A 26,779-nucleotide genomic window follows, 5' to 3' on the forward strand; every position below is an offset into this window, starting at 1 on the left:
AGATTATGACCTGAGCTGAAACCAAGAGTTGGATGCTTAACCGACTGAGCCATCCAGGCACCCCCTAAACTTGTGAATATTATTAAAGACCTTTATACGTTAAATGCCATGCTGAAAGAGGGCAGTGTCTCTGTTTTCAGAGAGTTTCAGGACTATTAGACATAGGAGATTGTGTATACACACATTTATAGTGATTGCAGTACAAGGTATACTTTGAGATACAATAGCATCAAAACATTGTATAGAAGTACTAGAGATTGAATAATTAATGCTTTTGGATCAAGAGAAAAGACATAATGTTATGGGAATTAAGGGCAACATATTAAGCGGTAGCATTCCTTTTTATTTAAATCTAGAATTAAAATTATAGACCTGTTTGGCAAAATTGTGTTTAAAAGTTTTTTTTTTATGTTAGAAAGTAGATGTTTCAGTAATTTTCAAGTTATCTGCTATTTCATTTGTTAATGAAGTGTATAATTGGTTTTTCACTCATTTTTTTTCTTTCTTCTTTTTTTTTCCTTTGGCAGCTTTTCACAGATGGAATCACAAATAAACTTATTGGCTGTTACGTGAGTAATACAATGGAGGATGTAGTCCTGGTGCGAATTTATGGCAATAAGACTGAGCTGTTAGTTGATCGAGATGAGGAAGTGAAGAGTTTCCGAGTGTTGCAGGCTCATGGTTGTGCACCACAACTCTACTGTACCTTCAATAATGGACTGTGCTATGAATTTATACAGGGAGAAGCATTGGATCCAAAGCATGTCTGCAACCCTGCCATTTTCAGGTATATTTACTTTCTCTAAATTTTTCTTTCTGATGAATAAGAGTATTAAGTGCACTAAGGAATTACATGTATATTTTAAATGTTTATTTATTTATTTTGAGAGAGAGAGAGAGAGAGAGAGAGAGAGACAGAGGGAGAGAGAGAACCCCAAGCAGGGTCCGTGCTCAACGTGGAGCCCAATGTGGGGCTCGATTCCATGAACCATGAGATCATGACCTGAGCTGAAATCAAGAGTCAGATGCTTAACCAACTGAGCCACCCAGGTGCCCCAGGAAATATTTTTTAAATATTTAAAAGGCAATTGCCTTTTCTTTGAGCAATTATTTGGTTAATTTAGAAACTTCTTTAGTTTGGACTCTGCTTTGTCTTTGCTGAAGAAAAAAAATCCTTTCTGTCTGCCATCTCGTTATTGACTCTTTGCAAAAGAAAGGACTCTAACGTGTGGTTTTGGATCAGCCTGCTACTGAGTGTCAAGGCTTCCCCTTAATTTTTTAAAGTAGTGCGTGGATTAAAGCATCACACATTTCTTATTACTAACTTTTGTAACTCGGTCATATTTTCAGAGATTTTGCTTACTAAGATGCTTTTAATTCTGTTAACGTTATATTACTTTTTAATTCATTGTATTATGTTTTCTATAACGATAACGTCTTGCATATGCTTGATCATTTTTCTAAAATTGCTGTCTTTTAGAGTTCTCTTTCTTTTAAAAACTAGCAAATGAGCTTGATTTGAAAACTGCAAATTCATTCATAGTTTAAACCAGAAGTTCTCAGACATTTTGGTCTCAAGATCCCTTAACAGCTCTTAAAGGTTATTGAGGACCCAAAGAGGTATTGTGAGTTACATCTATCAATATTTACCATGTTAGAAATTAAAACAACTTTTTTTAATTCAGGAATCTCACTTGCACATTGTTAGCTATCAGTGTGATAACATTATCACACCACTTCATGTAGCTTCTTGAAAACTATACTGTATACTCACGAGAGAGTGAAAAAGGTAAACAATACCTTATCAAAGTAGTTTTACTGTATAAACTTGAAAGGGTTTTGAGGTTCCAGGGATCCTGGGTCATATTTTAAGAGTTGCTATGTTAACACAGTGATGAAAATGGAGTGGACCAGTATTTATGTATTTTATAATTGTTTCAAATAATATTTAAAAATATTTTGGTATAGAAATCTATTCAAACCCCAGTTATTAACAAGATAGAGTCTCCTCCCTTACATGAGTATAATGTTTAGTATGTATTTTTTTAGGTTTTAAGTAATCTCTGCATTCAACATGGTGCTCCAACCTACAGCCTTGAAATGAAGAGTCATACACCCCTCTGACTAAGCCATCCAGGCTCCCCTGTTTAGAATTTATTGAAGGATCCCAATTAATAGATAATGTCTTTTTTCATTTGTGTTACATTTTTTGTTGTGTTTAGGTTTGTGCGTGCGTGTGTATGAAATTTATTTATAAACCCTTAAGCTTGTTCACAGTGTCTGAAGTATATCAATATAACAGGATTAAAGGTGATTAGATGCATAAATTAGGCCAAAGGAAAAGCTGGAGTTAGATTCAGATACAAAAAGTATATTCCATAATGTTCTCTTCTCCATAGAGAAGGGCCATCTTACTAGTAACTAAAGCAAGGAGGAAAATAATGAGTCCTTGTCCAAGAGATTTAAGAAGAAAGTTGCTTAAAGCTAATACAACTTCAACTGGTATAGCAGTCTTCTTTTTTTTTTTTTTTTTTAATGTTTTTTTATTTTTGAGAGAGAGAGAGAGAGAGAGCATGAGCAGGGAAGGGGTAAAGAGAGAGGGGGACAGAGGCTCTGAAGCAGACTCTGTGCTGACAGCAGTGAGCACGATGCAGGGCTTGAACCCATGGACTCACAAACCGTGAGATCATGACCTGAACCAAATTGGATGCTGAACCAACTGAGCCACCCAGGCACCCCACTGGTGTAGCATTCTTTTTTTTTTTTTTAATGTTTTTATTTATTTCTGAGAGAGAGAGACAGACAGGCAGAGTGCAAGTGGGGGAGGGGCAGAGAGCAAGGGAGACAGAATCTGAAGCAGGCTTCAGTCTCTGAGATGCACAGAGCCCGACATTGGGGTCACACTCAAGAACTGTGAGATCATGACCTGAGCCAAAGTTGGACACTTAACCAATTGAGCCACCCAGGCGCCCCTGGTGTTGCCGTCTTAACTGCCTTAATGTTGATATTCCTAAACTATCTTTAACACACTGAATTTAAACTTTTCGTTGAACTATTGGCAGTGGGTACTATCTGTTGGTCAGTAGTACATATTCAGAAGATTTCTCACTTCTCTTTATTCTATAATCTCATGATGGAAAGTAGATGCTCAGGACAGTTTTTTTCCTCTTTGAGTGATCGTGGAAAGTTACAGAATCAAAAGTCATGTGAAATTCTTTTTTTTTTTTTTTTAATATTTATATTTGAGAGAGAGGGAGACACAGAATGAATCTGAAGCAGGTCCAGGCTCCAAGCTGTCAACACAGAACTTGATGCGGGGCTCGAAACCATGAACTGGGAGATTATGTCCTGAGCTGAAGTCGGATGCTTACTGACTGAGCCACCCAGGTGCCCCAAAAGCCATGTGAAATTCTATATATGGCATTATACCTCTGCCACTATGAATATACAGTGGAATAAGACTGCTTCAGCTTTATGAGCTATGTGAAATTGGGCATAGTACTTAAACATTTTGTGCCTCAGTTTTCCTACCTAAAAAATGCAAATAATAATAGTACCTATTTCTAGGGGGTTGTTGTAAGGATTAAAGTTGTAGTGTATGTAAAAAGTCTAGAACAATGCCTGGCATGTATTAAACACTATGTAATATGTTAGCTTTTATAATTACAATTTTTTTCCTCAAGACTTTTCACATTTTAACTTATGGAGAGCTTTTGAGAACTTAGACATTAATTGAAGTATTAAATACTAATCAATTGACTTTATTATGCTTTTAGAAACATTTTCTGAATTTTAAATTTCATAGACTTTTTTTTTTTTGCTCTTGTGTACTATTATAACATTATATATTGTTCCTTAAGGTGTGTGGTGTATGCAAACAGCATGTAGATGTAGCATAGCAAGTAATCATTGCCGCTAACCCCCCCCCCCCCCCCCACTTGTTTGTGATAGACAATACTAACCAGTCTTGGAACTCTTTCCTCATGAACATGGGAGATTTCAGAATCTTTCTCAACTAAGCTATTTTAGGTACTTAATACTCATGAGTAGTCCCTTGTTTTAGTTTTTATTTTAGCTTTCTTGAAGAGACCATTTTACATTAAAAAGTTAAGATTTTATTTTACTTTATATTTTTAAAGTTTATTTATTTTGGAGGGGAAAGAGAGAGAGGGAGGGAGGATGAGCAGAGGAGGGGCAGAGATTGCTGGAGAGAGAATCCCAAACAGGTTCTGCACTCTCAGTGCAGAGCTCCAAGTGGGTCCCGAACTCATGAATTGTGAGAGTATGACATGAGCTGAAACCAAGAGTTGGATTCTTAACCAACTGAGCCATCCAGCTGTCCCTGAAGATTTTATTTTTAACTAATGTTTTTATTTTTTCAAATATTTTTTTTTCAACGTTTATTTATTTTTGGGACAGAGAGAGACAGAGCATGAACGGGGGAGGGGCAGAGAGAGAGGGAGACACAGAATCGGAAACAGGCTCCAGGCTCTGAGCCATCAGCCCAGAGCCTGACGCGGGGCTCGACCTCACGGACCGCAAGATCGTGACCTGGCTGAAGTCGGACGCTTAACCGACTGCGCCACCCAGGCGCCCCTAACTAATGTTTTTAAAAAAGATAGAGTAATGGGTAATAGAGTAACAGGTATGTTATAATTTTTATTAATTGGAGAAATGATATATTAAAGTGATGATGGTTGCTAATATTGATACAACACTTAATATGAACTGGACACTGTTCTGAACACCTTATGTGTATGCATTTTCTTAAATATATTTTTTAATTAAGTAAACTCTATGCATGATGGGGGGCTTGAACTCATGACCCCAAGGTCAGGAGTTGCACACTCTACTGACTGAACCTGCCAGGCACCCCGAAACACCTTAAGTATCTTAATAAAGTCAACTCACAGTAATCCTAGGGAATAGATAATATTAAAATCCATTTTAATAGATGAGAAAAGTAAGATTTTAAGTAATTAGTGATGTGACTAGTACAAGTACATCCCAGAAGATAATGAGTAGCTTAATCTTTTTACTTACTCACTGAGAAAAGAACATAAAATGTAAAGGAAAATAGTAAGGCCTTTATTACTCCACCTATTACAAGTAAAGTGAAAAAGATTCAAGAAGAAAATAAATGCAGCTGTCCCCATCTATTGATTTGTGATTATTCTCTATAATTAAATCATTGCTGTTAAGCTTATTATAGAATTTCTGTTTTAAAGGGAAAGCTTTTCATAATTGTATGTAATCTTAAGTAGAAAGATGGAAAATTACAGTTTTTGATCAAGAATACTGAATTTTTGTTAAGGCTCATTTTGGTATTTGATACCATGTCATAAAAATGTTTGCATTAAATCAACTACATGACATTCTGAAAAAGACCAAACAATGGAGACACTAAAAAAATCAGTGGTTGCTAAGGGTTAGTAGGGAAGGAGGAATGAATAGGTGAAACAATTTTTAGGGCAGTGAAAATGTCTGCATGATACTTTATGGTGGATACCTGTCATAAATTTGCTCAAAGCCATAGAAAGTACAACACCAAGTGTGTACCCATATGTAAACTATGGACTTTGGGTGATAACAATATGCCAGTATGGGTTCTTCAGTTGTAACAAATGTACCACTTTGGTAGAGGATGTTGATACTGAAGGAGGTGATGTTTCTGTCAGTGTAGGGGGCATTTGGGAAATGTCTGAACCTTCCTCTCAGATTTGCTGTGAACCTAAAATTGCTCTAAAAAAAAAAAGTCTATATAGAAGCCTTTTCCTGTACTTTCAGTTAGATCTACTTAGAATATGTATGATACTAATGCAGGTATATATACATTTCATTAAAAAAAGAACCCATGCTGTTAGAGACCAAAGAGCGCGCGCGTTCTCTCTCTCTCTCTCTCTCTATTTTTTTAATGTCTATTTTTAAGAGAGAGAGAGAGAGAGAGAGAGAGAGCGTGCACTTGTGGGGGAGGTGCAGAGTGGGAGACACACAATCCAAAGCAGGCTCCAGGCTCTGAGCTGTCATCACAGAGCCTGAGCTGGGACTTCAACTCACGAACTGTGAGATCATGACCTGAGCTGAAGTCAGATGTTTAACCAACTGAGCCACCCAGGTGCCCCAACAATATATTTAATTAAGTTCTATGACACTTAGCTTACAGTGAATGATATATTGAATTGACCTATAGTTTTTTCTTAAATGTTCATTTATTTATTGAGAAGAGAGCCCATGTGCACACCCATGTGTGCAGGGGATGGGCAGATGGGAAGAGAGAATCCCAAGCAGGCTCCATGCTCAGCGCAGAGCCTGACACAGGGCTCGATTTCACAACCATGAGATCATGACATGAGCCAAAATCAAGAGTGGGACACTCAGCCTGAGCCACCCAGGCACCCCCAATTGACTCATATTTTTGAAAAAAAGAATGGAGGTTGAAAAAGAAAGCAAAGAAGATGACAGGTAAGGATATGGCTAGTTGACACTATAAGTAGTAACACTAGCTATTTACCTTTTTTCCTATTAAATTTATTTCAAGTTACAGTGTAATTCTCTTATGGTATGTATAAGTGTTCAGGTTTTTAAAATTTCTTTCTCCTTTAAAATGTTTATTTATTTTGAGAGGGAGCGTGCATGTGAGTGAGTGCAAGCAGGGGAAAGGCAGTGGGGAAAGAATCCCAAGTAAGCTCTGTGCTGTCAGTGCAGAGCCCAGCATTGGTCTTGATCTTATCATGAGCTGAGTTGAAATCAAGAGTTGGACTCTTAACCAACTGAGCTACCCAGGTACCCCCAGAAGGTTTTGTTAATTACTGTAAAACACAGAAAATATAAAAAGAAGAGCTAATTGAAAGAAGGTCATAGCTGAATTATAAATGATTTTAAAAGGGAATATGGTTTTTACTGGTTTCAAATATGTACAGTGGAATACTTTTTAAAAAAAAATTGAGTAAGCAATTGAATAAATGATAATTCTGGAGCCCCAAGAAGAGGTTAGGGGTGTAAATTTGGGATGATTGATGTGCTTGCATTTAGCTTTTCTCCTTTAGAAAATGAATTTCATATATTTATGGTAAAAGGATTTGATTTATTAAATAAGGACTTATTACTAATTTCGGGTTAGGTGTCACATTTTGAGCTGTTGTTATTAGGTAAGCTTGATATGCAGCTAACAGTCTGGACTGATTGATTAATCAGAGCTTCAGTAAGTGCTGATTGAGCCTTAGATCAAAGTCCAAGGTGCTGTCTTGGCTTTGGCTCCTTCAGGCATAGCTACTTGCCACTTGTGTATATTATGATTGTATAGAGTATTTACTTTGAATATAAAAATTTGATACATATTTATGTTTAGTCTAGAGAAGGAAAAAGAATTCAGACAATCCCTTTTCTCCTAGTAATTTGCAGTGTGACGGACAATAATCTTGGAAAAAAGTAAGCTAAATAGTATACACAGAAAACAGAAAAGGTTTTCAAAAAAAAAGTACAGATAATTTACTGTGTATACTTGGGTAAATTTGGCAGTGTTTCACTGAGATCTCATTTAAACTGAACCTTACAGGAAAAGGCAGAGCAGGCAAGAGGCTGTGAGAGAATGGTATGATAAAGACAAGTTGTACCAAGTTAATGCTTAACTAGTAATTCAGCTTATGGAAGTTTACCATGACATGTTTTATTTGAACTTTTCTGTAGCAAACAAGTATTGGAGAGACCTTCAGAAAATTTTTTAAAGTTCACAGATGTTTGGGAATTTTCTCATCAGGTGTTTATCTAATACTTTACTTGCCTCTTGCTAGGAATCCTGGCTATAGTTTAATTTAAAACCACTTGGGGGAGACTGGGTGATAGTTGGTTAAGCTCCAACTCCTGATTTTGGCTCAGGTCATGTCAAGGTTCATGAGTTCAAGCCCCTCATTGGGCTCTGCACTGACAATGTGGAGCCTGCTTGGGATTCTCTCCCTCTCCCTCTCTCTGCCCCTCCCCTGCTCATTCTCTCTCTCTGAAAATAAAAACTTGAAAAAAAATGTAAAAAAACCCACCCATCAACAGACATCATGGGAAAAATGCAGTTTAAAATCAATTATTGCACATTTATCAAAATGCATAACTAAAAAACACTTCCAATGTTGTATGTATTGTAGCGGAACTGGTACATTGTACATTGTGGGTTATACGTGATATTGGTAATGTTCTCGGAAATCAGTAGGGCAATATATAATCATAAAATAAAGTTATATAGTATGTTTCTATCATGACAGCTCTTACAGTCAGGTATAACCAAGGCATATAAACACAAATAAATGTACTATTATTGAAATCATAATTTTGGATATTGTCTAAAATAATGCAGAATGGCTGATGCAGGCCTAAGAGGAAAAAATTCACTTAATAGATGAACTTTGCTACAATCACACAATAATTTGCTTATGTGAAAACCCAAAGGGAGTATGTAAAAATGAAACAAGCTCTATTGGAGTGGTAAGATTAGAGATTACTTTTCAATTAAAAAAATTCCTGTTATTGTTATAATACTCTTAATTTTTTGAAAGCTTACAAGAGTGGGAGCAATTAGTATTATTGAATATTTAAGAAGTTCTCCGAAGCCTTGAAATTTTCAAATGTTTTGTTTTACTGAGTGTGGGGTTTTAAAGTAGCATTTGCCTTGATATTAGTGCAGGGAAGCCTTACTTAACTGAGACCAGGTAGAAGAAGGACCAATCTATGACAGTGAAAATCAGAAATCTTGAGGTAATTTTTGATTACTTTGTTATATATACAAATAAAAATTCATGGTTTAAGGGTGCCTGGATGGCCCAGTTAAGCACCCGACTCGATTTTGTCTCAGGTTCGTGGATTCAGGCACATTGGTGCTCTAGGCTGACAATGTGGAGCCTGCTTGGGATTCTCTCTCCCTTTCTCTTTCTACCCCTCCCCTGCCTGTATGCACATATGCTCTCTCAAAAAAAAAAACAAACAAAAAAAACCCCCAAACATCATGGTTTATTAAGTAAGTAGTGCAGAATTACATTATTGAAGAGATATTTTTGTAGTTTTTGTCTGTTGTATGTAAAATTTACTAAGAGAAAATAACTGAATTGCTCTAATCAAGTCTTGTTAAGAACTGTATAACCATTTAATTTATTTAATTAAAAAAAATTTTTTTTGGTGGAGGTGCTGGCCAGTAAAAAGGCATATAACATTTGCACTCTATTATTTTTAAAGTATACTGTTAAGTAGTATTAAGTACATTCCCATTGTTTTGCATCCAGCCTCCACAGTTATTTTCATCTTATAATACTAAAATTTTATATGCATTAAACAGCAACTTTCCAGTTCTCCCCTACCCCCAGCCTTGGCAGCCTTCATTCTACTTTCTATCTGTATGAATTTGACTGCCTTAGATACCTCATGTAAGTCGAATCACACTTTTGTCTGTTGATTGGTTTATTGCACTTAGTAGGGTGTCTTCAAGGTTCACCTGTCTTGTAGTATGTGTCAGAATTTCCTTCCTTTTTAAGTCAAATACTCCATTTTATGTATGTATTGCATTTTGTTTATCCTCTCATCCATGGATGGATATTTGTGTTGCTTCTACCTTTTTTTTTTCTTTCTCCCCCCAATAATTTTGTTTTTCTTATTAGGAATCTGACACTCAGAAATGAAATGATTTGCTTATTTAAGTTCAGACCGAAAGTAACAATGGCAGAGTCAGAATGAAAATCCAACTAATTCAATGTAGTGTTCTGGTGGGGGGGTGTCTATAGTGACAAAGGCTTGGCTTTTGCATCATGCAATCTTCCAAATCCTGGCTCAGCCTGTTACCCACCTTTCTGTCAGAAAATTTGAAGGCACTCAAAATTAGTAGGTGCTTTCTCTTCTAGTAGCTCTTCATGTTTAACAAATTCCCTTAAATTCTAAGAGCCCCTTGGGTAACATTTTATTCAGTTTTGAAGTATTTACTGTAGAATTGTCATTTCAGTCACTCTCAGCTGAATAATTGATAATTGGATAACTTCTGAGACTACATTTTGTATTTTGTAAATCAGGGTTTCGTACAGACTTTGGGGTAAAACTATGAAAAATGACACTACTATTCACTTATTTTAAAAAACCACAGCAAATAAAATTTGTCCGTGTTAAATACGTGTTCTACTATGTGATCCTTCTCCTGAATCACTGGTCTCATTTGTTCAGTAAACATTTCTAGAACGTAAGGTTTGGTTGACATAGATTGCCCTTTGAGTTTGTGTAACATGGATTGTACCTTTCTTCAAGCCTTTTGGTCCTGGCTTTCCTCTTTAAAGTTTTAACATCAGTTCTTAATGGGCTTAAGATGTATGTGTCACATATACACGTGCAGGTGTAAGTATATATGTATGTATGTGTATATATACAAAACTTTGTTTTGGTTTTGTTATCTGACTTTTTCATTAAGTTTCTTGGTGCTTAAAGTACCATATATGCATTTGGGCCTACCTTTATATATATGTGTGTGTGTGTGTGTGTGTGTGTGTGTGTATGTGTGTGTGTGTGAGATTGGCTAAAACTAGATTTTTTTTGTGTGTATATTCATATAGACATGAATACATATATATATGTATATATATATATATATGGTCTGGGGGAAGGTCAGTCAAGCAATACTTACTTAATTTATGTAAAGCAATGTTTGCTGATTTGAGAGATATGAACCAAGGCGCACGTATTTTGTGTAATGTATTAGGTAATCTAATTTGTGTAATATTTTGGTAATATATTAGGACTCTTGATAATTGGAAAATTCAAACTGACTTAAAGAAGGAGGGATTTATTGGTGCATATAGCTGAGGATACTGAGTTCAAGCATGGGTGGATCCAGGGACTGTTAACATTGTCATTAGAGCAGTATCACGTTTCTCTTTTATTCTGTGTTAGCTTTATAGTCTTACAAGTTTTCTTAAGAGTGGCAGTAATAGGGGTACCTGGCTGGCTTGGTCATTGGAGCATGTGACTCTTGATCTTTGGGTTGTATGGTTGGGCTCCACGTTGGGTATAGAGATTATTTAAAAATAAAACCTTAAAAAAAAAAGATGGCAATTATTATTATTAGCAATTACAGGCCTATCTAATCAGTTTAGCAGTGGTGGGAGGAGGGCAGGGAGCAGGGGAGTTCTTCTTTTTCTAATAGTTTCAACTAGTCAGAAGCATCAACGAAAATTCCCTTTGGCTTAGTTTGAATAATATGCTCAGAAGCAATCATCGTGGAACAAATATGGAAGAATGGAATGCTCTGGGCAATTCTGTGTCATATTCTAACTCCTAAAATTAGTGCTACAGATGTGATACAGGGTTAGGATTGAGGTCAGCTTATATGAACCACATGAACTAAAAGTGAAGGGAATGGAGATTTCTTCAAAAGAAAATCAGAACTCTTTTATTACTAGAAACTAGGTACATAAGAATATTCACCATACTATAAAAATATAATAAAACTGTGTATTTAATCACAGTACTACAGTGCTAGAGTATTGTGTGCTTTAATGCAGCAGTTTTCAAACACTTTTGCATATCAGAGTCCTCTGAGAAACTTAAATATCTTGATGCCCTGGCTGTACTACAATTAAATCAGAATTTTTAAGGGTAATACCTTGGCGTTTATTTATTTATGTATGTAGATGTGTATGTGTTTATGTTTCTGAAGTTTGATTTCAGTATAGAGCCAGGCTGCGGAATTGGAGCATTATATCAGTGTTTCTCAAACTTTACAGTGTATTGCGATCACCTGGAGATCTTGTTTAAAATGAGAGTGCAGGGTCCCACCCTCAGTTATTGTGATTCAGTACATCTGAGGTGGGGCATCAGACATTCTAGATGGCGCTATGTCATAGCTCCTAAAACTTGTACTTTGAAGAGCATTACATTAGATTGTGAGCATCTTCAAAATTAGCCAGTTTTAAGTTCTTACTATTAAGTCATTATTTACTATTAAGTCATTTTTCCCACCTGCTAGTCTTTATAGGCTGTTTGGTAACTTGTTTTGCATGCTTATTCTTATACTAGCGTTTGCTGTTCTAGGTTCTACAGATAAAAAGATAGCATGGATACACGTATACATAGCTTCAAATTATTTTGTTGAGTTGAGAAGATTGATTCTGACATCAAAAGACCTTTTTTTTTAAAGTTTATTTAAACAGCGCAATTTAAATGTATTGCTGATTAATGTCTAATATGTGCCTTGAAATCATTTATAATTTTTTGTTGTTCTGCTGGTCCTAACCATTGTTTATGGAATCAGAATAGACCACTTATTTCTAGATACTCAACCCCTTTTGGATATAACATTTATTCACTGTATCAATTGTAGGTGTTTTTTTCCTGCTGATGCTTTAATCATTTGTTTGCCTCTCCTTCTGAGAGTTGCCTTGACAAATTAATTTTGACTCTTACATAAGATAAAAATGAAATCCTGTTCTAAAATAAATGCATACTAGTTATTTTAGTTTACCCACGAGTAGACATAAAACCTATGATACTTAACATTTTCTTTTTATGCTGTTTTGTCTTAAAACAGACTCATAGCACGTCAGCTTGCTAAAATCCATGCTATCCATGCACACAATGGCTGGATTCCCAAATCCAATCTATGGCTAAAGATGGGAAAATATTTCTCTCTCATTCCTACAGGATTTGCAGATGAAGACCTTAATAAAAGGTAAAATTACTTTTACATTTGAAATTGTTTTACCTTGTTTTGCTATACATAATAGGGTTTTAGAGGTAGCTTACAAGGTTTCTGTGTATAAAATCTGGCTTGGTTGCTCTCTTAGTATTTGATTAAATTAGCATTGCTTCATCTGACTCTCAAGATGGCACTACAGGAGTGTAACTGCCTTTCTCGCCCAGCCAACTCAAGAACAAAAAAGACAATCTACACAATCCTGAGAAGTGGGTAGTATGTAGATGGTAGAGATGACCAGTCAAGAAACAAATACAGAAACATTTATTTGGAAGAAGGATAGAGTAATGATTGCTCTGAAGGGGTACTTTTTGCATAGAATGAGTTGGCCATGGAGCCCTTTTTTAAAGAATTCTTTTTGTTAAAAGCTGTTTTAAATAGGCGGAGAAATTTACATTTACTACTACAGTGTAGTAATACTGGAGTGTGAAAAAGTTTGCATTGTCTTAGTTTACTGAGAATTTAAGCCCCAGGTAATAAGGTTGAAAATTCAATTACTTGACTCTTTTGAGAGGGGTAGGAGGTGTGGGGGGCGGGGGTAGGGAGAGGCAGAGAGAATTCCAAGCAGGCTGCACGCCTCAGTGCAGAGCCTGATGTGGGGTTTGATCACAACTATGAGATCATGATCTGAGCTGATATCAAGAGTTGGACGCTTAACTGACTGGGCCACCCAGGTGCCCCTCAATTACTGGAGTCTTACTTGGCTTTTGTAAAACTGACTCCCTAGGTTCAAAAAGTAAGGCACTTCATTATATTTTATATAAAAACACTTGTAAATTAGTACTTGGAATCTAAGTTATATGAACACATTTTTATACAGTGTGATTAATACTAGTATAAAAATTAGGAATTTTATTTTCCCCTTTATATCTATTCAGGAATTTTTCATTTTAAGGACAGTAGAGGCAGGCAGGACCTATAGAGCTTTCCTTCTTTCTGTTTACTTTTTATAATTCATTAGAGAAAAATGACTATTGTTCTGTTGAGTTGGATTATTTCACAGATTAGTTTGATTCACTCAGTGTATGTGTTTTTATTTGCAGGTAGTTTGTCAGACTTTGATAGGGACAGTATACCCTTTTACTTGGGTTAGGCAAACATCTGTAAATGTGTCCAGTATGCTAGATATTCAGGAAGTGACAGCAGAAACCCCCACAAAATCCTCTTTTGAAATAACTATTTTATTAAAAAATTTGGGGGAATGTCACTTAAAAATAACGAAGTAGATGGCAATGGTGAATGTAAGATTTTCTTGACTTTATAAGATAATGCAGAGTTTGGAGGCAGCATAGTATTGTGTGGATTAAGAGCACAAGATTCTGGAGTCCAGATTGCCTAGGGTGAAGCCTTAATTCTGCCATTTAACAGTTCTGCTGTGTAACTTTGGGCAGAACTGTTGCAGTTCTGTTACCTGGAACTGCTACCTGTTCCTCGCCTGTAAAATGGAAATAACAAGAGTAGTATATTTACCTTTTAAGGTTTTTATGGGGATTGAGATAGTATATGCAAAATACATAGATATTGTATACATAGATAATACACAACTAAAACATTAAAAACAAAGTATGTGAAGTATGTTTCATATTTTTTTGGTTCCTTTTTGTTTGTATATGATTGTAATTATCACGTTCAATCCTTTGAGTTTTAGTTATTTCTATTCAACACTATAGATTTTACATAGTTTCTTGAACAGTTACACCGTCTTCAAAAGAGCATGCATGTAAGGATTACTTTTGGAATCTGTGTAGAGAAGAATGGCAGTAGTGGGAAAATGCAGGAATCACTTGAATAGATAGATTCATTAAAATTAAATTAATTGATAGAGAGTCTATTATAAAATGGAAAAGTAAGAGAGTAGTTTGAGAGACTGTAAAGGAAGAATGAAGAAAACTTGGCTTAAAGTGTTAAGGAAAGAGAAAGTGTAAACTAACAGCAATTTTGTAAGCCAGATGGTACCCTGGAAGAGTTAGTGGTAGCATTCTATTTTTGTTTTGTTTTATTTTTATCAAGTGAATATAAATACAGCATAATGGTACAGAAGAGTGAGTGTAGGATTCAAAAGCCATAATCTGTAGTCCTGCTTGCCACCCTAGCTACCCTACTTCCTAGTTTCACTACTCAGACCATTTCTATAATAGATAATGGGAGTATTCTACGATATGATTATCACAGATAATACCTGATGATTATCATATAATTTACTTGGTTTATCAATAATAGATCATGCCTGTTGACTTTGATAGGTAAAGTTAGCATTCACCCTTCTAAACTTGAAATAGATGTTTTAGTTCTTTAATAAACTGTCTTTATAACTTTAAATAATGTACTTAAACCTCTTTTTATTGAACTCTTTGTGTCTTAGAGATAAATGTAAAACATTTAGAATTAGAGCTTAGTAAATGTTAGCTATTAAGTATATGTATATATGTCATGTATTCCTTTCCTCCCCCAATTTTATAGTAATTGATTTTTTTACTTTTCTACTTTCCTTTTTACTTAGGTTTTTTTTTTTTTTTTAATTCATATTAAGTTCATTGTAAAGATTTTCCTTTATTCCAACTTTTAGAATAATTGGCTTATTTTAACTCAGGAATCTGTGGTATTGAATGGAAAGAATTTATTAAAAATAGATTTTAATCTTTAATTAAACTTGAAAAAGTCATTAATGTAAACAGGATGTAATTTCTTTTTTGTTTTTAAACTTAAAGGTTTTTAAGTGATATCCCAAGCTCTCAGATTCTTCAGGAAGAAATGACTTGGATGAAGGAGATTCTTTCCAACCTGGGGTCACCTGTTGTGCTTTGCCATAATGACCTATTGTGTAAGAATATAATCTACAATGAGAAACAAGGTAGGTATCTGACTTTAGCAGTAAGTAAAGTTGAGTTCTTTGATGTTCTTAATGGTCCTTTGATCTATGTATCAGTAAATAAATTTAATTCAGGTGTTAGGATTAAAAACATTCATGAAGTCTTTATTTTCTTTTAGGTTAAAAAGTCATGGTAACTCTGCTAAATTAGGAATATATTCTTTATATAGTTGTATAAAATACGTTTCTTAGAAAGCTTGTGGTTCTTGTTAAGAATTAAATGAAAAATGATAAAATGATTTTGTTTATAAATTTAACTGTAAAACCTATTTGGTAATTTATGGTTTGAAAATGTACCTGCTTGTAATGGGAGTTACTGAAAAGGCAACTGACATTGCACTGCTTTTAATAAATACATAATTTTCTCAGTGTTGGGGAGGACAGCAGTATTAGAAACAAATTTGTCTCCAGGTTCTCTATTACCTCTTTATTCTGATTTGTTAGATATTTTGATGATAAGGAGAGAGCTACATATGGAGGAAATGTTATTTGTACTTGCTGAAATTTGTACCTACTCAACTAATAATCATGAAACTTTGGTAAATAGTTTTAACATTTTTGAGGTATAGACAGTGATACTTTTTGGTGAAATGTTTTTCTGTGATTGTTTATATCTTGTATTCAAATTCTCTGTTTCCATATTTAAGAAACTCTTGGTTGTATTATATTATTGGATAAAGTGGTTTGAGGTTTGGTTGCTAAAGCATAGATTTCCCTTTAGTAATAAGTTGAAATTAAAAAATATAATTTTGGCTGAAGGTTTAGTATTAATCCAGAAAGTCTGAAACTCTGACCCTTGCATTTTAAAGGAAATCCGTTTTGAGAGTAGTCATTATAGTTGGAAGATTATTTTAAGTCAAAAGTATTTTTGTGAAGATGCTAAAGTCAAAGAATTCTGATTAAATGGTCATAATTCTATTAAATTGCTATTTATGACCATTCTTATTAGATTGTAAGTCGAGACTGTTCTAATGGAAAGGTTATTAATATTTGTAACTGCCTTTAGCTTGAAGAAAGTCAACCAAAAAGCACTGTCAAGGATGGTAGACTGAAGCACATATTTTCAAAAACGTGTCTGAGTATCTGTTATATTTTATATTTTTATCTGGATTAGAGATTCTATTTTTAAATGCAGTGAGCTAACATCTTTAGTTTGAATGTCTTGAAGTTTTGGTGTAGAAATATTTTTTAAAAAAACTTAAGGTATACCCTAAAACATGAAGTACTTGACAGTGTCCTTCATTATATATTGTCCATTTATTACATATAATTGTCATTTGTCATGTATATACTGCATTATTACTAGTAACCAAATCTCAATGCCATTTGTGAGACATGAGTACTAGTTTTACATTAAACAATGTGTTAGCTTTTTAGTTCAGTGCAAGACCAAATAACACATTTTATAATAGAATTTCAAGTGAGGGACTTCATCTTACTTTTGAAGTGGACACTCAGCTTTATTTTTAACTGCAAGTTAATCAAAGAGAATCTGTTATTTCCTTTGGAATATAGTTTTAACTTTTCATATTTTTATTTTATAAGTTTCTTTTGCATATTCATTTCACAGAACAATCTTGTTTATGAAACTAAAATACAAGGGACCAAAAAAATCAGATTACTTTGTCTTAGGCATTAAAAAAATGCATTTTTACTTTTTTATTTAATCAGTTGCCTATCTAAACTATTGATCAGTGATATGAAAAGTTCTCATTTTTCAAACAAAATCTTTATGCTTCAGTTTGACTCCTATGTTGTCATTTGTTTATTTTACCAAGAGTTACCTAATTTTTCTTCCCTACACAGAAAGAATGAATTTCACAGTTCAACAAATGTAATTATTTTGATCTATTTTTCCTCTCTTCAGAAAGTCTATTGTGTACCATTTGTTTCTTCTTGTCTTTGTGGTTATATTTTGTGTGTTAGTTATGGATATGTTCTGTTATTTTTCCTTACCAGTGGTTTTAACAGTGTCTGTTAGGAAGGCAAGTTTGGACTTTATGGCATCCATTAAAAAAAAAAGTCAATTGCTATGTGATTAGTTGATACATAGTATTAAGCAAATAGGGTTGGAATGTTCAGTAGAATCTAAAGGTCATGAAAGTGTGGCATGAGGTTTGTTCTTTGTATTGTTATCTGTTTCAAATTAGGAGCTAATGGTTTTGAAGTAATATAACTGTATGGCATATTTACCTTTAGTTATAAGGAGGAGATACCTACCATGCCTCATGCTTAAAAAATTGTAAAATTCTATACATTTAGTAAATGTAATTAGCAAACAATTAAACTAGCATTAATTTTTACAGCCGCAGTCTTAAGGAGGATAATTAAAATTAGAAATAGGGATGGCAAAAGTTCTTTATCTTAACTAGTTACCTTGTTATGGTATCTAAAAGCCCAAGTGTGAAGTCTTTTGAGATTAAAATAATTTCTACATAGAATAAGTGATTAAGCTGCATATCCTATCGTAGGTGTGTTTAATTTGTTACCACTTTTTAAGTCATTCATGTGATTTGAGCTCAGGACTTAAGTGTTTTGTACCCACTTATGAGATATAAATATGTAAACATAATAAGATGAAAGCCAAGGGACTGGCTTTGACATCATCAAGCTTAGTATCTCTAGTATGTTTCAGACCTTTAATTTCTCAGAAGTGCAGATTTTAGTTATTAAACTTCATGAATTGATACTGGATCATCTTGAAGTTTCCACATGTATTTTTTCACCATAATACTTTAGATTTTGTATATTGTCACTGGATTAAACATTTCTGAGTAATTTTTTTTAAGTTTATTTTGAGAGAGAGAGGGAAGAAGGAGCAGAGAGAGAGAATCTCAAGCAAGCTCTGTGCTGTCAGTACAGAGCCCGATGAGGGCTTGGAACTCACGAACTGTGAGATAATGACCTCAGCGCAAATCAAGAGTCGGACACTTAACCGGATGAGCCACCCAGGCGCCCCTAAGTAACTCTTAAAAGTAGATGTGCTAAAGCTTAGTTACAACTAAGAGAAGTTGGAAAGGGTATAGATGTTGGAACCAAGCACACTTAGGTTCACACCCCTGCTCAATCACATACAGAAGTAGGTGGTATTAGACACATTGTTTTATCTCTCTCTCTCTCTCTATTTTAAAATTTTATTGTTAAGTAATTTTTGTGTCCAAAATGGGGCTCTAATTTACAATCCCGAGATCTAGAATTGCATGCTGTACTGACTTAGCTAGCCAGGTGTCCCCATTTTATCTCTTTATGAACTGTTTATATTTGAACTTAACTATCTGCACCAGAATCACCCAGGGTACTTGGGAAAAATGGATGTTTCTGAGTCTCATCTAAGACTAATTGAACAAGAATTTCTGTAGTTGGGCTTAAGAATCTGCATGTTAAATGGGTTTCCAGGCAGTGTTATACTTCTGATAGCCTAGAAATTTAATTTGCCTTATTCCTAACTTATTTCTAACATCTACTTCATATGTTTCCTGGAAAGATTTTAGATCATGCATACAAGTGTATAGCACTGGAGTAGGTACCTAGCAGCTCCCAGCTATTGCTGTTATAATAGGGGTTGGCAAACTTTTTCTGTAAGGTGTAGATAGTACATTTCAGGCTTTGTGTACCAGATAGTCTCCTTTGCAGTGTAGCTCTAACAGAGCCATAGATAATACATCAATAAATGTGTGTGACTGTGTTCCAGTAAAACTATTTACAAAACCAGACAGTGGGTTGCATTTGGCCTGAGCATATGTAGTTTGCCAACCCCTTTATTATGTTTATAGGATGCATTTTACAAAATGTATTTGATTCTGAAAAAGAGTGGTTACTGTAAGCTAGTGGTTGTGTCTTGTATATAGGGTAATTATGGCTTATAGATGTGAGATGACAATTCACTTTGTCTTTAGGTGCAGCTTACAGATTTTGTCTTAACTGTAACTTGAGTAAAGTTAAAAAATGTATATATGTATGTGTGTATGTATACATAAGTACATATTTATACACACACAGGATGATGAGCACCCTGCAGTTCATAGGCTTTTTGTACCTGTGAATGTTAACAGGAGATAGTAGGCATCACAGGAAGAAACACTGCCTCTACCTGTTCTCACCATGTCAGTTGACAGGACTCAGGAACATGGGAGAAGAGTGAGCTTCCTTTCTGAAGTTGATGGTAACTATCAAGATTTTTGAAATGTTAGGCAGTGCCAGGAATTAGGTGGTTGGTAAACAGCGGCCCATTCCTTGCCTTCAGTGAAATGACATCTTAAAAAGGTAAGGAAAGAATACTTAATGATGATAAAATTTATTACGTGATAAGAAAACCCAATAGCAGTGGTTCTTGTTCCAGAACTAAGACTTACCAGTTGTATTTTATATTAATCATTAATTAAAAAAAAATTTATATGAAGTAGAACAAGTTGTAATATTGCTTATTGACTAACCAACTTTAATTCTAATATTTTAATTTCAGCTAACTCTTTAACTGCTATTTTAGAAGTAATTGCTAAAGCTTTTCAGTATGTTTTCTCATGTCTGATGCTCTGTTTATTGGTGGTTGTTTCATTTATTCTCCCCCATTTCTTCATAAAAGCTCATATAAAGATATAATATAGAACTTTAAATTTCAGTGATGGCAATCATTGATTATTTCTCTGTGAAATACAGGAAGCTGATTTACAGCTGTTTAAAGAAATACAAATGAATGGAAGAAAAAGGAATCTTTTCCTGGGAATTATGGTGTAAACCAGGTTTTTCTTGAGAGTTTTACACAATGTAAAGAGAAAATGGATGAGGCACCATTCTCAGTCACTTGATTGACTCTAAATCTTACCCAGTGTATTATTATTTGTGAAAGATACTGTGGTTTGGTTGTTTCATTGGTATTTTAATGACATAGAGTTTTGTTGTTGTTGGTTTTATTTTAAAATTTAAGTAAATACAAATTTATTTTTGTGTTTGGTAACCTGTATTTTCCAGGGTGGAGTTTTTAATGAAAGATAGTGTTAACCTTGTTTTAACTTGTATTCTGGATTACTATTTTAGCATAAAATATCCTTAAATCAGTAAAAAGCTTAAATGCACTGTGTAAAAGCCTGAACTATTAAGGAAGAGCTGCCTAAAATAATTACTAGATAAGTGTGTTTTTCTTTACTCATACATTCATTCCCACTGTATGTTCAATCATATACTTGGATAAGAATGTCAGAAATGCCATGCTTCGTTCGTTCTTAGTGTTTCATGCTTATTGCTTCTCCCCCATCTCCCATTTAAACGTATGTCAATCGTTGTGTCTCAGCATTCTCTGCCAAACCTTTGTTTATAAGCATTTGAATACTTACTGTGTGCTAGAGATTGCTCTGTGGATTGCGTGATGAAAGATGAAGGGACCTATTGTCCTTCCAGGAAGCCATATGCCATGTAGTGGAGGAGTCAGATCATGAAACAGATATTTACATTCAGAATGATGAGCGCCATGGTGAAGGTGTACACAGGTACTACTGGACGCCAGAGTGAGGGATGAAGGGAAAGTTTCTCAGAGCAGAATATTCCCTTTTTCTGTAAAAGAGAAGAAGCATTTTGCTAACAGTAGGAAATCATGGTTATTTTTCTCTTTGTTCTCTTTCTGCCTTACCTAACACTGCAGAGCAAGTAGAGTGAGTTGAAAAGATTTTCAGGTTCTCATATTGGTTATTTTGCTTTTTATTTTTATCCCTTTCCCCTTAGCAAAATAAAGGTATCCAAACAAATGTAGCATGTGAATTATATAGCCTTAGTTAATGAACTAAATTTTTTGATTTCAAAGGACTTTAAAATTTGGCTGTTTTCAGCCATACTGAGATTTGAACAATTAAACCCAGTAATGTATGGATTTTATTACTCTCAAGCCATACAAAAAATAAAGTCATAAAAAGAAACATAGTTTTTGAAAACCCAGGTTATAATTTTATTCATTAATCTTATGTTTTACCCATTATGTGCAGTGTGCCTTATTATATAAAGATCAATGATACATGGTCTTAGGCCTTAAAGCAGTGCTGCTTTATTTTTTTAGAGGTCAGGGATCCCTTTTAGAATCTGGAAGATTGAGATTGCCTTCAGAAAATGAACATACACATAAGATTTTATAAAAACTTTGAGGGAGTAGTCTCATTTTTTTCCCTACCCTTGAAACTCCAATTACAAATTCGTGTCTTAAAGAATTAACAAGATAGTCATGCCCTGTGAACTATTAATTATTAATAGTGATGTGGATGTTTCTCTAAATAATTGATAATTTTAGAAATCAGAAATTAAATTTATATAAGAAAAAAGTTCAGTATATTTTCTGTTGTTAGGAAAGCATTTCCTAGTAATTTGATTTTTCTGGCACCCAAAATAAGTGAAGTAGGCCTCTTTAATTTTATTTTGTTGCAGAATATTAAATTTAAGGTTGAGTTCCACTTTGTTTGCAATAGTTTGAAAAAAGAATAGTTAATGCAGATTTTTAAAAAAAATTTTTTTTCCTTTTAAGCTTTGTGTGTTGTAAAATGTGAGTTTGCCAAATTTTCTTCATCTGCTACAGATTAGGTATGCCATTGTTGCTGCCATGTGGCGGCGCACCCCGTGCTTCTTAAACGCACTGACTGGAGGTTTATCGCATCACTTGTTCACATGCACGGAGCCTGGTAACAGCCTCATCTGTATCTTGTTAGCTTCATTTTCTTATTTTTTAAATTTCATTATTTATAAACTCAACATTGCATTTAAAAATAAAGGCTAGTTTTAATGAATTAATGCTACTACAAACAGTCATTGCTAAAATTTTCATACTGAAACAGATTTTAACTTTTGTTAAAATGATCTATGTCTTATTTAAATTGTATTTGTAAGCAGGGATTTTTACCTGCCATTTTAACTATATTTGCCAAATTCTAAATATAATTTTGAAAATTGAAATTGAAGCTTTTGTTTATGTGGCAAAAGTAAGCTTCAGGACTGGGCTGTGTATTTTTATTGGCATGTAAGAGTTAATATGAGCTCTACAAGAATTTGTGTCTAAAGAGTTAAAGCAATCAACAGCTGCAATTAAAAAAATATGTATAAAACTGGTTGGCTCAGTTGTGCGACTTGTCGAATCTTCTTGAATCCTGATTTCTTAAAGGCTGGGTGGATAGGTATATCCAAAATCATTGGGTTTAGTCTCTTCATCTATTGACAGTTTTATTTAGAGAATTCATCTTAATCTTTTTAAACTATCGGGATTTTTTCCTCCTAAAAGTAATGTTTAATGTAAAGAATTTAAAATACAAGGGAAAAAGGTCACTTGTCTATCACCTGTAATGAAACCAGTTGAAACATACTGTTTTGGTTAATTTCCATTCATCTTTTTTTCTCCTGTGCATTATGTTCTTTCCCTATCTCTAGGCATAGTTTAATAATTTGAATCACTGTGTTTACTATTTTGTATCTTTTTTTCATGTAGCATTTCATGTAATTCTCCTGGTCATCAAATAATTTTTGAAAATTAAAATTTTTTTTCATGGCTGCAGAGTATTTTATTGTGATGGTGGAATTCACCCTCTTATTACCAGTGTTACCCAGAACAAACTTTAAAACATGTTCTCCCTCCCCGTTCTGCAATTCAGTAAAGTGATTTGATTAACTTTAAGACTTTCTGTGGGATAGTTTTTTGAATTCAAGATTATAATACTTGTGGTGGTTCAAAGCAGTGATTCATTGTAGTCACCAGCATTTTAGAACCTTATATTTATTTCATCAGTATGCATATAGATTTTAATTACCTGAGCTTTGATATTCTGATGATGCTCACTTAATTTACTCTAGACCTAACTAGTACTTATACAAGTTTAGGATTAATATATTAAATGCTGCGACATTAGACATTTTTTTTTTGCTTTTATGTAAAATATGCCATTTGCCATGATATTTTTGTGTCATGTAATTCTTTTTCTGAGTTTGAATATGATCAACATATGCCCCTAAATTAAACATACATATACATATCAAGATAGTATCATTCAAAGCTCTTTTATTTGGGAAATTCCAGAGTGTGTGGACCAGGAGTTTGTTTTGTTACTTCAGTTTGATGTTTAAAAGACAGTGTAACTAAGGCATATGCTATGCATTTTCTCAATATAAGCCTCTTAGAAACTATTCTTACAACCATCTCTGTGCGTGTATCCATTTTAACTGTATGGCTCCTTAAGCCTTTGAGTTTGTGATGCCTGGTGTCGACAGTGACCCATTTTGATTTTTTTTTTTTTTTTTTTTAATTTCTTTAGCTCTTTCTCTCTTTCAAAAACTTTTTCTCGTCTCTTTTAAAAAGACCTGTATCTTTGAGACAAACCCTGTATTATACTTAGTACTCAAAAATGAAAGTTCCTGAGCAGGAGTATTTCCCCTGGACAGGCAGACTTTGCCTTTTATCTTGGGAGAAATGTAATGAAATACACGTATATATTTAGCATTAATTTAGAATAGGAATTTAGCTTATATAGAAATCTCTGAAATTAAAAAAAGTTCACACGCAACTATTCCTTTGTTCTTTTTAAAAGATAAAACAACCAACTTAATGCTGCTCAGGTATTCTATTGTAAATTTTAGTTATGTAGCATTCCTAGAAACTATGAGTTTATAGCAACTAATTTTTTAAATTAGGAATATCGTTAAATTGACCAAATATTATAGCAGAACTGCAGGGTTCACAGAATTCAAGTCTATTAAAGTTTATATTTGATTTGTATATGTAAAGTGGCTTGTCCGTTCACTTTTGGAGTATCATGATTTGTTAAAATTGCACAGGTTATTAACAATTTCCAAAGATAGTATTTATTTTTTAATTAAATTTTAGTTTTTAAGTATCCGATGCCCCCTTGTGGTGAAAGACATATTTTGCTTTTGTTTGAATTTGGAGAATTATACTTTGACTTTTCTTTAATAAAGTGGACATTAATGTTCACAAGCTGTTGACGATATGTAATTTGAATTTTGTAAAGCTCATTGCCATAAAATTCACAGCCTTACCCTGTATTGTCTCACAAGTGCATGTAACCAAGCACATACAATGAGACAAAATTTTGGAAGCTATTTAATTACAAATAGCATAGGGATTTTCTGATCTTGTATATGATTTCTTATGTCTTTTTTTTTGTGTCTCACATAGGTGATGTACAGTTCATTGATTATGAATATTCTGGATACAACTACCTGGCATATGATATTGGAAATCATTTCAATGAATTTGCAGGTAAAATCCAGGGCTTAACTAATGGAGCAACATGTATAACTTTGAAGTGATTCTTAAAAAAGTTTTTTTTTTTTAAATGTTTATTTATTTTGAGGGGGCAGAGAGAAAAGAGAGGGAGAGAGAATCCCAAGCAGGCTCCATGCTCAGTGTGGAGCCCAGTGTGTGGGGCTAGATCTCAAGACTGTGAGATCATGACCTGAGTTGAAATCAAGAGTCAGAGGCTTAACTGAAATGATACTTTTAGAGTTGTTTTTGTTTGTTATCTTTAGGGAAATTCACCTGGGAGTAGGAACAACATTTTTTAACCCTTTACTGACTTTTTTCTTTATTACTAGAAGAAAGAGGAGATGACTCTTTCCTAATCCTTTAAGGAAAATAATAAATAATCATTGTGGTTAACATTAAGACCTGACATAATGCAGAGTGTTTCATAAATCTCATTTTTTCCCTCCACAACAACATAACTTAGGTTATATTCCAGTTTACACATGGAGAAAGTAACTCACCAAAGGTCACAGTAAAATACAGAGAACTTAGAGTTGCATTTTTTTTTTCTAATCCTTTAAAAGCGTTTGTTGTTTCCATTTTATACTTTAGCTTTGGAATGTTGGACAACTAAGAAGCTAAATAATTTGTTTTTTATTTTGTCTTTGGCTATGAATAATAGAAAGCCTTGTCATTTTACCCCTGAAAATTAATCTTTTATCACTGTCAAGTATAAAAGTTTTAGGTTTTTTTATGTTAAAAGGAATTAATTTAAAAATACATTTTATGGGGCGCCTGGGTGGCGCAGTCGGTTAAGCGTCCGACTTCAGCCAGGTCACGATCTCGCGGTCCGTGAGTTCGAGCCCCGTGTCGGGCTCTGGGCTGATGGCTCAGAGCCTGGAGCCTGTTTCCGATTCTGTGTCTCCCTCTCTCTCTGCCCCTCCCCCGTTCATGCTCTGTCTCTCTCTGTCCCAAAAATAAATAAACATTGAAAAAAATTTTTTAAAAAATACATTTTATGACTATATTTAGAAACATGAAATGCTCTAAAACTAAAGATTAGAAAATTCTCTTGGATGATTTATACCTAGTAGGAACTTTTCATTGCTGAATTTGTATTTGTTACCATTCATGCATTCTTATATTTACATATACTTAGCAAACTGGGAAGAAGTTGGAGAGGGTTTTAATTTATGTGTTTTCAGTTATTTCCCTACACCAGACCTTTCATATACATCCTATATCCCCACACATGTGCTATACATATTAAAAGGGAAAGCAGCTGTGCATATAATGAGATATCACCATATCCATCTTAGTATAATGGGTCATCACTGCTGTAGATATAAAAGAGGAAGCTCTGGTGATCCTAATATGATTTTGTGTAGGAAAAAATTGAGCTGAAGTTTGCAAGTTAGGTAGAATTTGAGATGTGCAGATAGAAGAGAAAGGAAAGCACTGCAGGAAGGAGGAATAAAACTTCAAGGTGAGTGTACATGTTGGTAGGATATAAAACTCATGGAGGAGCATATAGGACTTACAAGACCAGAGAAGTGAAGTTTGGACCAACTCATGAAGAACACTGAGGGGTAGACAAAATAGTATAAACTTTATTTTCTAGGTTACTATTTTTCTTTTTTCTTTTTTTATTAAAAAAAAATTTTTTTTTAATGTTTATTTATTTTTGAGAGAGAGCACAAGCAGGGGAGGGGCTGAGAGAGAGGGAGACACAGAATCCGAAGCAGGCTCCAGGCTTTGAACCATCAGCACAGAGCTCGATGTGGGGTTTGAACTCACAAACCACGAGGTCATAACCTGAGCTGAAGTTGGATGCTTAACTGACTGAGCCATCCAGGTGCCCCTAGGTTACTCTTTTTCAAATAGCACATCTTAAAACCAGATTTGGTGGGTGATTATTTTAAAACAAGCAGCAGAAAAGAAAAGACATAGAAGGTATCCGAGTTGGAAGGAGTAGTTA

The 26,779-nt window shown here is 34.2% G+C and overlaps 1 protein-coding gene across 2 annotated transcripts in view; it reads left to right on the plus strand.

Annotated features, from left to right (window-relative positions):
* Positions 1-26,779, plus strand: part of ETNK1 (ethanolamine kinase 1) — a 66,816-nt gene that overhangs the window by 19,679 nt on the left and 20,358 nt on the right. For both annotated transcript variants that reach the window (XM_047865931.1, XM_047865932.1), the window contains exons 2-5: positions 528-787; positions 12,545-12,685; positions 15,418-15,560; positions 24,733-24,816. In XM_047865931.1, coding sequence (XP_047721887.1) covers positions 528-787; positions 12,545-12,685; positions 15,418-15,560; positions 24,733-24,816 — 628 coding nt within the window. The remainder of the gene's footprint in view (positions 1-527; positions 788-12,544; positions 12,686-15,417; positions 15,561-24,732; positions 24,817-26,779) is intronic.

This window comes from Prionailurus viverrinus, chromosome B4 (assembly GCF_022837055.1).
Source record: "Prionailurus viverrinus isolate Anna chromosome B4, UM_Priviv_1.0, whole genome shotgun sequence".
In the NCBI taxonomy this organism is placed as follows: Eukaryota; Metazoa; Chordata; class Mammalia; order Carnivora; family Felidae; genus Prionailurus; species Prionailurus viverrinus.